At 41.0% G+C, this 16,373-nt stretch overlaps 1 protein-coding gene across 1 annotated transcript in view; it reads left to right on the top strand.

Moving 5' to 3' along the window:
- Positions 1–2,707: 2,707 nt before the first annotated feature.
- Positions 2,708–16,373, top strand: part of ARMC2 (armadillo repeat containing 2) — a 94,598-nt gene continuing 80,932 nt past the window's right edge. Inside the window, exons 1-3 of the mRNA XM_054568884.1 lie at positions 2,708–2,925; positions 3,376–3,448; positions 11,193–11,364. Of these exons, the coding sequence (XP_054424859.1) occupies positions 2,708–2,925; positions 3,376–3,448; positions 11,193–11,364 (463 nt within the window). The remainder of the gene's footprint in view (positions 2,926–3,375; positions 3,449–11,192; positions 11,365–16,373) is intronic.

Here is a 16,373-nt window from a genome sequence, read left to right on the forward strand (position 1 = left end):
AAGGACCCTCCAGTTGTGAAAACATGGCATGTCTCTGTACTGGTGTGTAAATAGCTACAGCTCCAAGCCTCTGAGTACCCCACCTCCTACTACCCCATCTAGAGGGGAATGGTTTGAACATCATCTCTGAGTATATGTCCTAGCCTTTTTTTTTTTTTTGGTATTGCTTAAGACCCTGTCCACCTCACAGAATTGTTGTGGGGATGCATTGAGATGATGTACTCGAGAGTACTTAGCATAATGCTTGGTATTAAAATACATGTTAACTAGCACTAGTGGTCCTTCTTGCCTCAGAATGAAGGTAGTATATAGTCTTGCCTGGGTTCTCAGAGAGCCAAACAGAGGGCTTTGCACATAGGAAACAGTTCACCAGTTCTAGCGGAATGAATTTGCTCCAGCTGTCAGGAGAATTTTGTAAAGTTAAAAGTTCTATGATACTATTGTGTAATACTTTACTATAAAGAGGCAAGCTTTCTTCAAATTCTGAGTGATTGTTTTTTAAGTTGGTAAAAACCATCTATAAAAAGAATTTTTAACAAATAAAAAAATGTCCTCCTCAAGAAAACCCACTTCTAACTCAGTTCATTTGTGTTATTGAACATTTCTATATTTTATTTCATTAATAATATGTTAATATTAATATAATAATAGATTAACTGTGCAGATCTTACATTATTAAAACAGTTCTTCACAATGTAATCGTTAATGTGAAACCTGAGGGGAAGAGGAAGGAAAGGTGAGAAAGTTGTGTTAGAATTTATGGTAAAAATTTAGAGACAAAAAATGTTTAAGTCCATTATCTGCATTGTTTCCACCATGATTTGATCAGTCCAAACTCCTGTGTGCCCACATAATTTACAGACTCCCTGGAATTTGACTTGGGCCAACATTCCTGCTTCATTAGTCTGTGAAAGAGTGTAGTTTTCAGTGCAAACTAATACAACCTGGGAGAGCCTTAGTCAGGAACTATTATTCATCCAAAGCCATTTACCTCATCTTTACTTGGTTTGTCAGATCACCTTTGGACACCGCTAGACTTATTAGTGACACGTGGGGCCAAGGGAGTTGCAAACCTGATTTGGGTTCTGGAAGAAACTTGTTCATTGTCCTGAAGCTTCTCTCACTAAGTGGTATAATTTCTTACTGCAATGGGCCTTTCAAAAACAAGCAAACCTGTCATAGCCACTTAAGTTAGATGTTGTGGGAATAAATTTATATTTTTATGCATCCAAAAATAACATATATATATATATATATAAAACACACTTTATACATATTTTTAATAATTATCATTGAATATTTTTAATAAAGAGCTTATCATATCATATCATAGTAGAAGTAAAATGTATCAGGCCTGTCATATATTCTGTTAGTTGTTTTAATTTACATAGTAATTTTGGAGACCTTGTTTTAACCTCAGCCTCCTACATCAAAAATTCCTAGTATAGTATTGCTTATCTAGTAATTTTTATACTGTTTTACCTCAACACCTTCCCTTCCCTCATGAAAAGAATGGCATATTGTTTGTACTTTTCATTATACTCTTTTCCTCAGAAACTTTTAGGGTGAGGCCAGGGTAGAACTAAACAAATGTCCCGGTTGTGCGTTGTTATATAACAATGTATAAAGTCATGATGTAGTAAATCTCAATTTGTCCAAGAAATCCCTTGTTGATTCTACTTATGGAAATGAGTCTTTTTAGCTTCCTTTGGTACATCACCAATTTTTTTCTTTTGGCAGATTATTCTAAAATTGGGCAGCTGAAACAACAGGAATAAGTTCCAGACCTCTGTCTCCCTAGAATTATAACATATTCAGGGAATTAGAGGTTTTTTTTAAAAAAAATGAAAACCGAATACCATATACTAATTAGAATTAAGTATTTAAAATCTCGACCATTTAAAGTTTAGAGCTGTCAGAGGTGTTGTGCCAAGTTAACCAGGTCACCATGGGCCACTGACATTTAAGCAGGATCTGCATTCCCAAGACCCTTGTGTGTGACTTTAACTCTTTAACTGAGGTTATGTGGCCCGGGAAGGGGTCATTTGATATTGATATTTGGCATTTATTCATCTAGAACACTACCTCACACTGAAGGTGGTTTGAATCAATTCTTTTAAATAAATGGGCAAATTGGGACTGAACCTTTCTCTGAGTTTACAAATTACATTTATAAAAGCAAATGTAGTTTGGAAATGGACCCCATCTATTTAAATTTAAACTTATGCTAGCATTTTGTGCGGAGGGCAATAGGAAAGAAAAGGAAAATGTAGTTTAAAGTTTTAACAGAACTCCCAATATTTTGAGGGGGAAGGAGTAGAGGATATGAGATGATTTTCTCTTCTTAGTCCATCTTTTTTTCATGACTTGGCCTGTCTCTCCAGGTTTAAGCTTCCATTCTGAGTCTCTTCCCTGCACATCACTTTCCTTAATCACATATATTTCCATATGCATAACTATGCCCATCAACCTATCTCTTTGAAAGCTCTTCTCCCATCCTGATCTTCTAACTGTAATCAACTGGTAGATTTATAATTAAAATGTATTTGTTATTTTTTTCAAATTTAATATAGAGGAATGGTTTATGCCTATATGGATGGGTTTAAGCATTCCTTTCTAAACTGTGGATGAAAATAATTAATATTTTGTATTATATATTTCTAGAGTGTGAAGTCTAGCTGAAAAACGTTTTACTTTAAAAGGAAAGATGCTGTCTCCAAATGATAAAAAGTTGGAAAAGCTGGATCCGTTTTACCGGCCTTCAGTGGCCAAGCAGAAGACCAGTGCAGAGATCATAAGTGAGGCCCGAAATGCATTAAGAACAGTAAGGACCCAAAGACCATATACACCACAGGAAGACCAAAGGAAACTATTTGGGCCTGCCTCTTCGAGGACATCAGAAAATAGACCCCCTTCCTCCTTCAGGTATATGACGTTTCTTTTGCCTGTGCTTTCTGATATGTAAGCCACCAGATGACACTTCCCCTTGATTTCTTTCTGCTGACTTACACCAGTTATACCTCTTGTATCTGTTCAGGATTCCCAAAGATAATTACAGACCTCGAGTCCAAGAAGGTGATCTGCAATGGTTAATAGTGGTGTCATATCTACTTTATAAAGCAATATGAACAAAGCTCTAACAAAATCATTATATGCATTTCTTCTTTTCATTATTCAATATTTTTAATTCTCCTAAAAGGAATGAAAAGATTTACTAATAAAATGTTTTAAGTACTATGATTTTTTAAGATTACCTCTTCCTCAAGACTTATGTACTGAATATATTTGTTTTGGGCTAGCATTAACTGATATACACTAGAAGTAAAAGAAATGATTCTTCACAAACTGATACTTCTGTTCTATCTTCTCTGCTAGTCTCTATGCGTCCAGTTTTGAGTCCTCTGATTCCAGGTCCATCTCTGGTACACGCCTCAGCCCACTAGAGCTTGTGAGTATTTTATAGCATCATGAGTGCTATGAAATGGAATCGGTCAAAAATGCTTGGAATTAGCACTAATAGATGCTAAGAAAATGATCACATAGACCTAAATGTAATGCTAAGAATTGAATATGAAAGCAAATCCTTTTATACTTTTTCAAATATAATGGTTAGTACCTAATAAAACATTTCTAGTTACCTATAGTTTAATAATAAATAATTTTAGAAATAGAGTAACCTGGCAAACAAAATGGGTCAGAGTAATTTTTTTTAAATTCAAAAAGTTATGTATATATATATTATTTTAATAGTTGTATACAGATAAATACATGTACATAAAGATACAACTACTTGCTGCCCAAACAACTCCAGCAGTCTCCTCTCCCCTTATTTTCATCGTCCCTTCCCCAGTGGCTCTCACTTTAAACTCTTTTGGCTTTTTTTTGTTGTTGTTGTTGTTATTTAGATCCAAATTTCTAAATAGAACAGTGTGTCGCTGCTCTCTTGACTTGTGAGCTTGCAGAATTATCTAATGACTTTCCATTGAGGAAGAAGAAGATCTAACTCTTGTCTATCCTCCCAAGCCTCCTCACAACACACTCACCCTTTCTGTCCCCACTGCTACTCCCAATATAGGTATATCATAATTTTGGGTAGATCTCTTTTCTCTGACTACATAAACCCTGTTTGCAGCTGAGCCTTGAACTAGTGATGGTTAATGATGATTACTTCTTCCCTCTGGCATTAATAATTGCCTGCTTCTTTAGTTTTGTAGTATTATTATTTCAATCCCAAGCTCTTCCCCTGTGCTCTAAATTTCCTTCGTATATTTAGATGCAGGAGGTATTCTGTTGATTCACCTCCTCCTCGGAGAATTTTCCACCCTCCCTGCTGGACCACTTGCCCTGGGCACCTGGCACACAGCTGGCTTTCCTCTCCTGTGCTAGAGTTCCTGTTTCCTGTATCCAGAGTCCTCCTCTCTCTTGATTTACTCTTGCTTTGGTGGAGCACTCCCTCCAACAACTTCTTGAGAAAGAGTGTATGGGAAGTAAATTATTTGAGACCTTGATTGCTGTATTTTCTCTCTGGAGCATGGAGGATTTTTCTTTGTTCCCACTGTTGTGAAATTTTATGATAATGGGCCTTTATGATAGTCCATTTTCATCCATCCTGCTGGGAACTTTCAGTGAGAAATCTCATGCCTTCCAGCTCTTGGAAATGCCCTTGAATTATTTTGATATGTCTTTCCCTCTCTTTTGTTCTGTTTACTCTTTCTGGAATTTATTATTTGGATGTGGGATCCCCTGGACTGGCATTTTAATTTTTTTATTTTTCTCTTTTCTGTTTCTCGTCATTTTTTAGAAGAGATTTTTATCTTCTAATCCTTTTATTGAGTTTTTAATTTCTGCTACTTTTAATTTCTAACCTCCCTTTAAATTATCTTTTATATATATGTATATGAATACTATACATATATAGTGTATATATATGTATATATAGTATTCAGTTCTTGTTTCATGGTTGTAGCCTCTTATCTGCATGAATTAGTGATAGTTTTGATGTTTCAATTGTTTTTTCCCTCACAGTTCTGAAGATTAGAAGTCTGAGATCAAGGTGGCAGCTGGGTTGATTACTTCTGAGGACTATCTGCTTGATGAACGGCCATCTTTCTGTTTCCATATGGTCTTTCCTCCATCTTGTTGCATTTTTCTGTCTGTTCGGGCCTCTGCTTTTCGTATCAGAGGCTCTCCTTTGATAGCTCATCTATCAAAGCTCATGCTGCTTGTTTGTCCTTATTTGAGAGTGGAAGTATGTAGAATGGGTTGGTTAACCCTTCGGTGATACCTACCCACACCTACATTTAGCAGGGAGGGATTTGGCTGGGCTGTGTTGTTTATGAAACTCCCAAAGATAGTATCTTCAGGACTTTCCGTGTGGGCCAGTTAATTTTCTATAGAAGTAGCTTCAGAACTCTTGCCTGGAGGATAAAGGCTAGTTGCTAACTACTAGCAGCCAGGTAAAGGTGACATTTGGTATTTGAAAGTTTCATTAATATCTGTGCTACAAAAAAATACCCCAACCCTCACCTGGGCCTGGTTAGCTGATTCAGAGGCCCTCTGTTTTACCCTCTTGAAAGAACAAATCTCCCACCTACTCCTGAATTCAGTAGCCTGGTGACTCAGAGCCGGGAGGGAAGGTGTCACGACAGACTGGCAGCCAATCATTATTTTATGTTCCCCTCCCCTAGGCCCCTGCTATTACAAGTACCAGTGATACCAATTCCTTAGATGTCTGTGGAGTCGGAGTGTCACTCAAGCTGCTTCTCAATTTTTATTTCTGTTTACGTGTGTGCACGGGTGTGTGTGAGAGAGTTTGATGGGCTGTTTGATAGTAAGTTGCAGACCTTATAAGACTTCATCCATAAAAATTTAAGTGTATCGCATATGAACAAGGATAGTCTCCTACATAACTACAATGCTATTATTATATCTCAGAAAATTAACATTACTCAGTAGCACCATTTAATGTATAGTCCATGTCCAAATGACCCTAATTGTCTTGAAATGTATCTTATATTTTTATGTCCTTTTTAAAAATATTCATATTTAGACAGAAGGGAAGGGGTGGAAAGAGGGAAACATCAATGTGTGGTTGCTTCTCGTGCACCCCCTACTGGGGACCTGGCCCACAACCCAGGCATGTGCCCTGACTGGGAATTGAACCAGAGACCTTTTGGTTTGCAGGCTGGCGCTCAGTCTCCTGAGCCACACGAGCCAGGGCTTGACATGTATCTTATATTCTTAAAGCACTCATCAAAATGCCTCTGTGAGGAAGATTATACTTATATTGAAGATGACAAAAATAAGATTCCAAAATAGTATGTACGAACCAATGCACAATGAATATTTTACCAGCCATTGTTGGTGTATGGCTTTTTGTACCCAGGACATTGGAAGCCACTTGGGTTTTGAGTCAGCTGCCATAAGAGGACCCTTGATTCAGCAGCCCAGTGGGTCTACCTGGTTGTAGAATGGCTCTCTATTCTATGATTCTGCATTTTGACTCCTATAAATAATTTTTAATATTTCTATAGTTTTGGGGACTCATTCAATTTTCACCCACTCTTTCCTGAAAAATCTCTACTTATAGACTTAACCTGGTCCTTGTCAAGCTGGTTTAGTTCTAAGACTGCAGGACTAGGTGTTAGGCAAAGATAAATTGGTGTTTGCTTCTGTTTAGCGTCATTGCTATTAAATTCCTTTACTGCAGAATGGCTGGATACTATATGCAAAGTAAAAATGGGCTAAGAAATCTCCACATAAAGTTAAATAACTCCTTTAGTTTGAAATATTTCTCTTATAGTAGATTATGTAAGGTCTCAAGTATATTTTATTTTATACAATAATTAAAGTTTGGAGCTCCCAGTCAAAAAATTCTGAAAGTGGCCTCATAACTACCTGCCCTCCCACGTTCTTTCCTTCTTTCACTTCACCTTTTAATGAAGCCCTTGCCTCTGGTAAACACTAAATTGAGGGAGGAGGTGGGGGGGCAATAAGAGAAGGGGGACAAAGGAGACAGGATAAGGCAGTATCATGGGGGTGGGGTTCTAATAGGGGACCCGCTTGCTGAAAGAATTGGTGAAGGCCTAACCAATTGAATTTCAATACTGTTTGGATCTAGGACACTTTCCTGGGCTAGTTTACCTTTTTGTAGTTTCTCAGTAGCAGTCAGACAGGGAACAGGGACCTGGAGCGCAACTCCTTCCCCTCCTACATTTAACACATCAGCTCAACTCTGCCTTTGCACACCTACCCTCTTCTCCGTCTTTCTCCCCCTCATCTGGTGGTGGGCTTTCTGCACCCAGAAATGACCTGGGCTTCAGAAAGCGATGGAAAAACTGGGGCTCCTGGTCCTGACCTCTCAGGCCTTGGCTGGCTGGTCTGACTGGCTCACCAGGGTTCCCATTAGCACATACAACCTTTAGGACAGGAACCCCCTGCAATTTAGTCTCCCATTAACATTTAGGCTGCTTTGTAGGAACGCTCAGGTACCTCTTTTTTCCTTCTTAGCTGCCCCCACCCCCGACCACCGCTTTGAGCCTGGAGCTATTGTGTAGTGGTAGTTACTCCTATTGTCATTCTGCGGCTCTGGCTGCGGTTTCTGGTGTTCAGACTGATCTACTCAGGGGCAGCTGCTCTCCTGCTTTGCACTGATCATGTAGGAAAAGCTATGTGACCATGTGAGTAAACAAGAAATTTTGTTGTTCTTCATCGTCATTGTCAAAACAGAGTTCTCCCTGTGTCTGCTCACGTTACAAAGCCTCGTCATTTAAGCTCAGGTATTTCTATTAAACTTTTTATTGACACATAGAAAAGACACAGATCTTAAGAGTGCAGCTTGAAAAATTTACACAAACACGACACACTCAGCATTCAAAAAGAAAAAATAGATCATTACTAGCAGGCCCGACACCACCTCCCCACAGTGACTGCTGCCCTGACTTCCCAGAGCAGAGATTACTTTGAGCCATTCTTTTTATACCTTATGGGAACCAAGCTCCAAGTACCTGACAAGTAAAACAAAATTTAATATATTTTTAAAAGAAAGGAACTTAGAAGCCCATCTATACCTTGAGGGTAGAGGAGAATCCAGGGTAAGAATAGGAAGAATAAGAATGTTAAAGCAGTGTTTTTTCTTTCACTGTTTCTGAAAGGAGGGGTAACATTACCACAGTGAATCACATGAGTGATAGTGGATCCCAGCGCACCTGTGGAGAAAATCATGGTACTAGAAATGCACATATAATTGCCACACCCCAAGGTTGTGTGCTGGGGGGAATTTTTAATATTTGCTTTCTAACTTCCAAGACGTGTATGTGTGTGGTGTGTGTGTGTGTGTGTGTGTTCTGCAGCTTTACAAATTAAATCATAGCAGCCTTCTGGGTTGGGATGTCATAGACTCCCTTTCCAGCTTTCATGTAGAATAGGGAGTCTATAGGGATCACCTTCCCGTGTGGTGATCCCCAAGGAGCCATGTCAGAAATTGATCAAGGCCCGCATGCTGGGAGGAACGTCGAAGCCAGCCAGACCTCTTAAATGCTCTAGGAATATTGTCTTCTTTGATTAGATTGTTCTATGAAAACAGTCTTTCAATCTTCAGTGGACTCTAGCAGTTTTATCAACCGGAATAAATCCTCACTTCTGACTCTCCAGTGTCCTTGATTATATCCTCAAGTCCCTGGTTAGTGTCATGACACAAAGCACGAGGGCGGGAAGGTCCTCAGGTGAAGGTGTAAAGTTGCTTGCAACGTTCTCTGAATTGTAAAGTGACATGAATTCTCTAAGAAAAATGTGTTACTGTTTTGCTTTCTAAAAGCCATTTGGTTTCACAAAGTGAAAGACAATTTTTATAGAACCTGGCATGATAGAAATTGATGGCTTGTTTAGTAGTTTTTCTCCTTGAAGAATTAAAAATGCTTTACATGTATCAGTTTATATCTTAAGTTGTGCAGTGAGATATATGTTAAAATGGGATACATAATTTAGTAAAGGTCAGTAGTAAAATGGAACTAATTTTTCATTGCACAAACGATGACTAATTTAGCACTGGGAAAATAATGCCTGCTATCAAGGAGCAGTTAAGGGGCTCTGTCTTGCCATCCAAAGGCCACTCTGTTATTCTCTTTTGGGTAAAAGTTATCTTTGCAAAACTATATTTTCTCTTTTTATAAGATCTTTTATTTAGCACACAAAACATTTATAACAGTTAAGGCATTTGTAAAAGAAAACACCTACTTTATCTCATTATTATTATTTGGCAGACTTCTCGATCTTTGTTTCATATTTAAGAAACATATTGCACCTGCAGAATACAGGTTTTTAGATAAGAAAACCTTGTATCTACATTCACTATTGAGATTATCCTTATGTATCTTATCTTTGATAATTATACCTAAAGCACTTCTTTTCCTATATTATACTCTTAGCTTTTTTGTTACTATTAGCTTCATGGCCTAAGACACATTCTAATGAATATTTTACAACAAATTAGTGAGAATAAAAAGTAAAGTGAGTATTTATCAAACAAGTGCAGCAGAATTTATACAGACAAATGAGTGTTCTCTCCTTCAGAATAGAGCCCTCTTAATTTAGGATCTTTCTCCAGTAAGGCTGTGTCAGAGGCCAGGGCCTTGGCTTTAAGACTTCAGAGTAATCTAGAGCCAAATTCAGTAAATAAAGAGCGAGTAACCTACACAAGGAAGGGAGCTAGCATTCTTGAGTCTCCATGACAAGAGTGTCATGTCCCTGTAAGGATACAAGATACGTCAGTGTCCCTGTAAGAAGGGAAATGCTGTCGCCGTTGGGTAGCTGGGCAAATTCAGAGAAGTAAATGGCCTGCCCAAGCTCCCATGACTAGTAAGTGAATCCCACTTCAGGTCGGTCTGATCCCAAAGTTATTTACTCTCCCTTTATATTGTGTTAATTATTTTATTACCATTTTTCTGTGTTTAGAAGAATGTGTCTCTAATGTCATAACTAATTTCTTACGTGGTTCGTGGACAGATTTCAGATGCAAATGAACCCAAGGGTATAAAAGATATTTTGAATACACCTGAAAAATAAAACAAAAATGTTTTGAAAAATGTCATCATTATTGAAATAAGTAAGCAACTTCTTGGAAGGAGAACTCTAATATAGATGTCACTCTTCTCTTAACGTATATGAGAAAATAAGTGTTTAAAATTATGTGTGGTATATGATAGATGACTTCACCCATTTTAACACATTATCTGACTTGAACTTCATACTAGATATTTTAAAAATTTGTTGATTAACCTGTTGGATTGAGAGTCACTCATTTCACATATTATGGAAGTGACTTGAGGAACTTGAACTTGATTATTTTTGGTTAGAGAACTACAGAGCACTTGCTGCCATAAGATTGCCCTTTCACAGGCAGATAATCATGCTCAAATTGGAGAGGAAAGGATGGACCGGCAGGCAACTCTAAAAGTGAGTTGAGGCCACCGCGAGGACCTGGCCCTGGCTCAGGGCCACTGCCGTCTGGAGGTTAGACCAGAGGGCGCTTTGGATGGCCTAGCGCTTGGTGCAGGTATTTTTAAAGTCTTTAAGGAATTGGAATTTTGCCAGTAGTGTTTTTTGTTTTTTTTTTTACTAAGGATGACAGCATAGAATTTCAGAGATATGGAATAAAACATGTTTATGTCCTAAGTCCAAGACAACTCCTTGCTCTTATGTTTTATGACTTTAAATTATTTAAAATATTTTATATCATTAAAAAAGTACTTTTGTGGAGTCCGAGATAGTCTAAAGGTAGTATTTCTATTCCATATAGTTCTTGACACATATAGGTGCCCAATAAATGTTTTCTGAGCTGTACCAAACACAAAAATTTGCAAAGCATATTGAATATATTCTACCAAAATTTTTAGTCTCATACAGATATCTGTGTGCTAGCATGGGTAAACCATTAAAAAAAACCCCAAACACTACGCTAAGCAGGACAGTAGACTATTTAATACAACGCATTTGACAAAAACAATGAAAAAGTGTTATCTGTAGAACATATTAGGTGCGATGGGCCAGCGGGACACAGAGGCTGGGGGCCAGGGTGGAGCCAGGCAGAAAGCTCTGTCCGTGTTCGTCTGGGAGCGTCAGAGCCAGCTCCAGGGTGGTGGACTTATTGGAGACACAGAAACTCATGCCAATCATTTAAAAAAATCTCTTTGCAGAAACCGAAAGCCCCAGCATCTCCCACCACGGAGGAGGATCCCTGCCTTTCTTTTCCTAAACCCCCAGTGGACCCTGCGAAGATTAGAAGAATAAGCAGTGCCCGGGCGCGCTTATTCAGGGCGGCCTCCCAGGGGCCTCTTCTGCCAGACAGGACCCTTCCTCCCGCCGAGCGTAAGGCCAAGTAACAGTCTTTAAAACCTGGGGGCAGGCATGTCTCTTGAATTTGCACACAAAAGCTATTTTTATATAATTTTTCAAACCTCACGTGATTTTTTTATGTGAACTAAGACTTGGTGAATATTGTACAAAAGCTGGGTAAGAAATATTGTTCATATGTTTTTCTGGGTGTTTATAAAGAATACCTAAATATCACAGTTTTCAAAAAAATCTTCACTTGGTAGAAAAAGAATATTAGGTTAAGTATTTTCTAATGAATGGGTTTATTATCTATATTGGTTAAATGATTTTTAAATTAGAGTTTGAAGAGTCGTTCATTTTGTTAGGCATACTTAAGATGCATGCAAGTGTACAGTAAGCTTGGGTCTTTGAAAATACCTATCTGATCCCATGGGAAAAGTAAGCAAAAGTCAGGTGGGGCTTTTCTGCCGTCACAGAATCGCCGGCAGGCATCTAAGCCTGGGAAGAGAGAGGCTAAAATCCTGGAATTCTCAGGAGTGTTCCCAGCAATTGCAATCCAGGGCATGCTGAGAGTTGTTCAAACTGTAGGAAACGTTCCCCCATTAGTGGGATGACAGTCAATTTAGTGGATCACACCTGCATATAAAAAAACTGAAGTAGACTTGCATGTAATGGAAAACATCAGGGTGCGTTGCAGACAATAAGGGTAAGTATTGCTTCAGGAGATTTCAGACACACACATGGGTGTTCAGAGCCGCGTTATAAATTTATTATTTAGCATTTTTACATTAAATCATATTATAAATTTATTATTAATCTATATGTCAAAAAAGTTGCAAAGCCAGCTTACCAGGGGCTGACAGAACCGGCCCTCCTTCGGTCTGAGGAGGGACGAGGAGGCATGGGTCAAGAGTCTCGGGGAGGAGATAATCTGAGGACAGACACCAAAGGTCACAAGCCACCACCTGAGCATCATATTTGTTTCACATACAAGCATCATCGTTTAACCATCAGTATTTAAATGTAGGTCTCATGGAAGAGTGCAGGTTTATGACTTAGGAAAAATCAAAAGGCCCGGCACCTCTGGACCCCCTTTCTGTTTGCCCCCATGAGAATGATTGGAGCTGAGTGTGCGCACCCCCGTTAGCCCAGGCCACGCTCTGCTGTTGCCCATGTCCCGGCCCCCCTCCCTCACTTTCCTGCCTGGTTCCTGGGGTCCCCAGCGGGTCACAGCTGAAGAGGTAGAATCAAGGAGAAAGGAAAAGGCAGGCAGCACAGAGCGTGTGTGGCACACGGTGAGGCCCTACTGGCGTACAGTCATCCCTCAGTATCAATGGGGGATGGGCTCTGGGACCCCCTGCAGATACCAAAATTTGCAGATGCTCAAATCCTTTATATAAAGGGACATAGTATTTGCATATAACCTGCACAATCTTCTTGTGTACTTCACATTATATCTAGATAGCTTCTAATAGCTAATACAATGTAAATGCTATGCAAATAGTTGTTTTTCTGTATTGTTTAGGAAATAATGACAAGAAAAAAGTCTGTAGATGCCACTGTCTTAGGCCTAATAACATGGCACACATCAGCCACAATATACCATTTTTTTCTATTTCGGATCTGAGATTGGTCGAATCTGCTGCTGTAGAACCCACAGATGTGGAGGGACGACTGTTTGTAATGAGGCAACTCACTTTACCCTGATGTCCCAATGTGTTTCTTTTCTAACAGTCGATCAATCAGAAATTTATTGAGCCTCTACAAAGTGCCAGGCACCATTCTAGGCCACCAGAGTCCTGTCCTCAAAGAACTTACAGTCCGTGAGGGGAGACAGCCAAAAAACAGGAACAGAAAGAAACAGGATAATTTGGGTTCTGACAAGTGCTGTGAAGAAGATAAGCAAGACAATGGGATGGAGAGTAACTGTGACAGCAGGAATCTGGGCTAGCTCCTGGCTCTGGAAGAGTCCTTGAGGAGGTAGCACCTGAGTTGCAATGTACATGATAAAAAGAAGACAGCCATATAGATATCTGTGGACAAGCGCCACACTGAAGGGACAGCAAGGCCTGAGATGGGAGCAATCTCGGGTGGCAGAGGACCTGAAGGCCAGTGTGGCTGTAAGGTCACTAACCCCAGGGAAGGTGGAGGGAGCTGAGGCCAAAGGTGGTATGGGGAAGAGAGTGGGCCCCTCCACGGTGGGCCGGCAGGGTAGGGGGGTGGTCCCGGGCTTTATTCTGCCTGCAGTGAGAAGTGGGGTTTAAGCAATGGAGAAACATCATCCATCTTATGTTTCTCAGCTGTAGCTGCACACGGCAATCACCTGAGGAACTTTTCAAACGTTCCACACTGGGACCCGACGTCAGACCAGTTAACTCAGGAAGGCTTGGTAGCTGCAAGAGCCGGGTCCTTGACAAGACGAAAGGGGATGGGATCTGCAGCTCAAGGTTGGCGGCGAGGTCAGACTTAGATAGGAGCAGGGTCACTTCTTGTAAACAGGATGCAGGGCTGAGTTACCAAATAGTTGTTATTCGATGGTTTTGCTTCTGGACCTGAATGCCGCATCCATGTTTAAGGCATTTCACTCTTGGGAGCTCGCCCTGAGAGCCCTGCTGTGTGCTGAGCTGTTCGAGTCTTTGAGGAGGTAGCTGAAGAGACGGATGTTTCACCCTCCCCTCCGCCTCGTCTTCTGGGTGTCCCCCCGCCCCGGCTTAGCTCCTTCCCTCCTGGGCCGCCTGGCCCTTGGCCGAAGCATGCCGGTCGTGCTCTGGGAGGTGCCATCAGCGGTACCACGTCCCTGCAGCAAGGCCATCTTCGTGCCTCCAAGCTGCCCCGAAGCAGTCTTTGCTGTGGTTCTTCCGTCCGCCTGTTTGCAGTGGCCCTGCTTCACCATTTCCATCACCCCTGTGGTGTCAGCACTCAGGAAACAATGGCAGGAAAAAGTCATTGTCATTTTAAAAGCCCCATTAAAAAATATATTTTAGCGCACTAGCCTTGTGATCATTGGCACTTGTACAGGAGCTCCCTGGGCCTGTTTCCGAGCCTCTGTTGTTCAGAAAAGGCGCCCTTTATTGGGTAATTGCAAAGGCCACCGTGCAGACAGGGGTGCGTCCCTCCCTTTGATGTGAAGCCATTTGCAGGCAACACTGCCACAGGCAGGACTAGGGCTGCGGTGACAGGTTCAGAATTTCTGATTTAAGAAAATGAAAGGGGAGGAGATGTGTGCAGTCATCCTCACAGGTCCAGCAGTCTAATCGCTCCGCATTCTAATTAGGGCTTTTGGCTGGAGGGGGCAGTGTTGCTAATGCCTCCCTGCTTATTCAAGCCAGACCAGCGACCTCAATGTGTCCTCCGCCTTCTCACCCATCCCTGTCATCTTTGCCATCACCAAGCCCCACAGGCTTTCTAAATGGGCTTCCAAATACTCCTGGCCTGCATTCCCCTTTCCCGCCGCTGCCACGCTGCCTTTATCCCTCCTTGCCTTGTCCCTGGTCTTCGGCCCTCCTGGCTTGCTCTCCAGGGGGGCTGCAAGTGGGTCAACACAAGGATCCTCAGCCCTTGGAGCAGAGCCTGGGGAAGCTGAGCTCCCAACCAGACACGGCTGTGAGCAGTGGTCTTATCCCTTTATCTTAATGGACCATGAAAAACCATTTTCTGGGCATGCTGAAAGGGCTAAGAGGTCAGCAAGCAAACAAAAGTCAGGTTGCATCATCTTGCTGAAAACCCTTACCTGTGCCTAAAGGAGTGTTTGCCAAACCGAGTTCCAGGGAACATTTTAGCAAAATATTAATAGCTTTTCCTTGGAAAAGGGTTCAGTGCTGAAATAAGTCTGTCTACTTTCTCTCCCTCTTGGAGTTGCAATACAGATGAGTATATTTAAAGGGTTGGTAAAGCCATCTGGTAAAGAAACCTGTTTAATTTTAATTCAACCCAGCATTTCAGAAATCTGCATGGCTGTGGAATCTGCGTTTTGGGGAACACAGTTTGGGAAACACTGACCTCACATAGAAGTACGCACATCTTTTCTATAAAAGGTCAGATAGTAACCATTTTAGACCTTGTAGGCCATAGAGTCTTTGTTCAACCTACTAAGCTGTGCCATTATAGTGGGAAATCAACCAGAGACAGATATATGGCCACTGAAATTTGGATTTCATATAATTAGATGTTACAAAATATTTTTTCTTTTCATCTTTACCCCAAATCACTTATAAAAGCCATTCTTAGCTTGCAGACTGTACCAGAACAGGAGGCAGGCCAGATTTGGTAGTAGTTTGCTGTCTCCTTGTATGCACAGCTCTGTTGTGATCTGGCCCAGCCTAACTTCCCCGGCCCTTCTCTCAACTCTCCTTGCCTACCCCACTCCACCATCTGCGCACCAGCAATGTGGAACTCCTTGCATTTCCCCACACCCTCCCATCCTGCTGTTTCACGTCTCATGCAGGACCTGCTATATAATTTGTTGGACCTAGTGCAAAATGAGAATGTGGTGCTCTTTGTTCAAAAATTATTCAGAATCTCAAAATGGCAACAGCAGAGCATCAAGCCAGTATGGGTCCCTTCTAAGCACGGGGCCCTTCTTGACTTTCCAGCTTGTACACATATGAAACTGGCTCAGACACCAGGCTTTTGTTCTTCTCAGCACTCCTTTTTGCCTCCTCGTAACCCTTCAAAATGCTTTGCAGGCTCCACCTCCTCAGTGAATCTTTCCCTGGCCAACTCTTAACCCCTCAGACCTCCCCTGCTCTCTCTACCATCCTTACCTGGCTCAGACCATTGCATTTCTCTGTACTGCATTTCTTGCTTTATACACATCTGCTTCTCTGCCTCTCTTACTAGACTGAGCAACTTCAGTCGGTAAAGAGATTTTATCTATTTACATAGCCCAAGAGCCTAAAACAGGGTCTAGTATATAGTAGGTGCTAAAGAAACATCTGTGAAATGGAACAGTGCCTGCTTGGTAATGCTGCAGGTGGTAGAATCCTTTTGAAGTTTACTGGTGATCCATTACAAAATTAGTGCCATGTGCTGCAGATATTTGC

The sequence above is a fragment of the Pteronotus mesoamericanus genome, unplaced genomic scaffold (genome assembly GCF_021234165.1).
Source record: "Pteronotus mesoamericanus isolate MK-2021 breed Mesoamerican mustached bat unplaced genomic scaffold, CSHL_Meso_final contig_20, whole genome shotgun sequence".
NCBI classification, from domain to species: domain Eukaryota; kingdom Metazoa; phylum Chordata; class Mammalia; order Chiroptera; family Mormoopidae; genus Pteronotus; species Pteronotus mesoamericanus.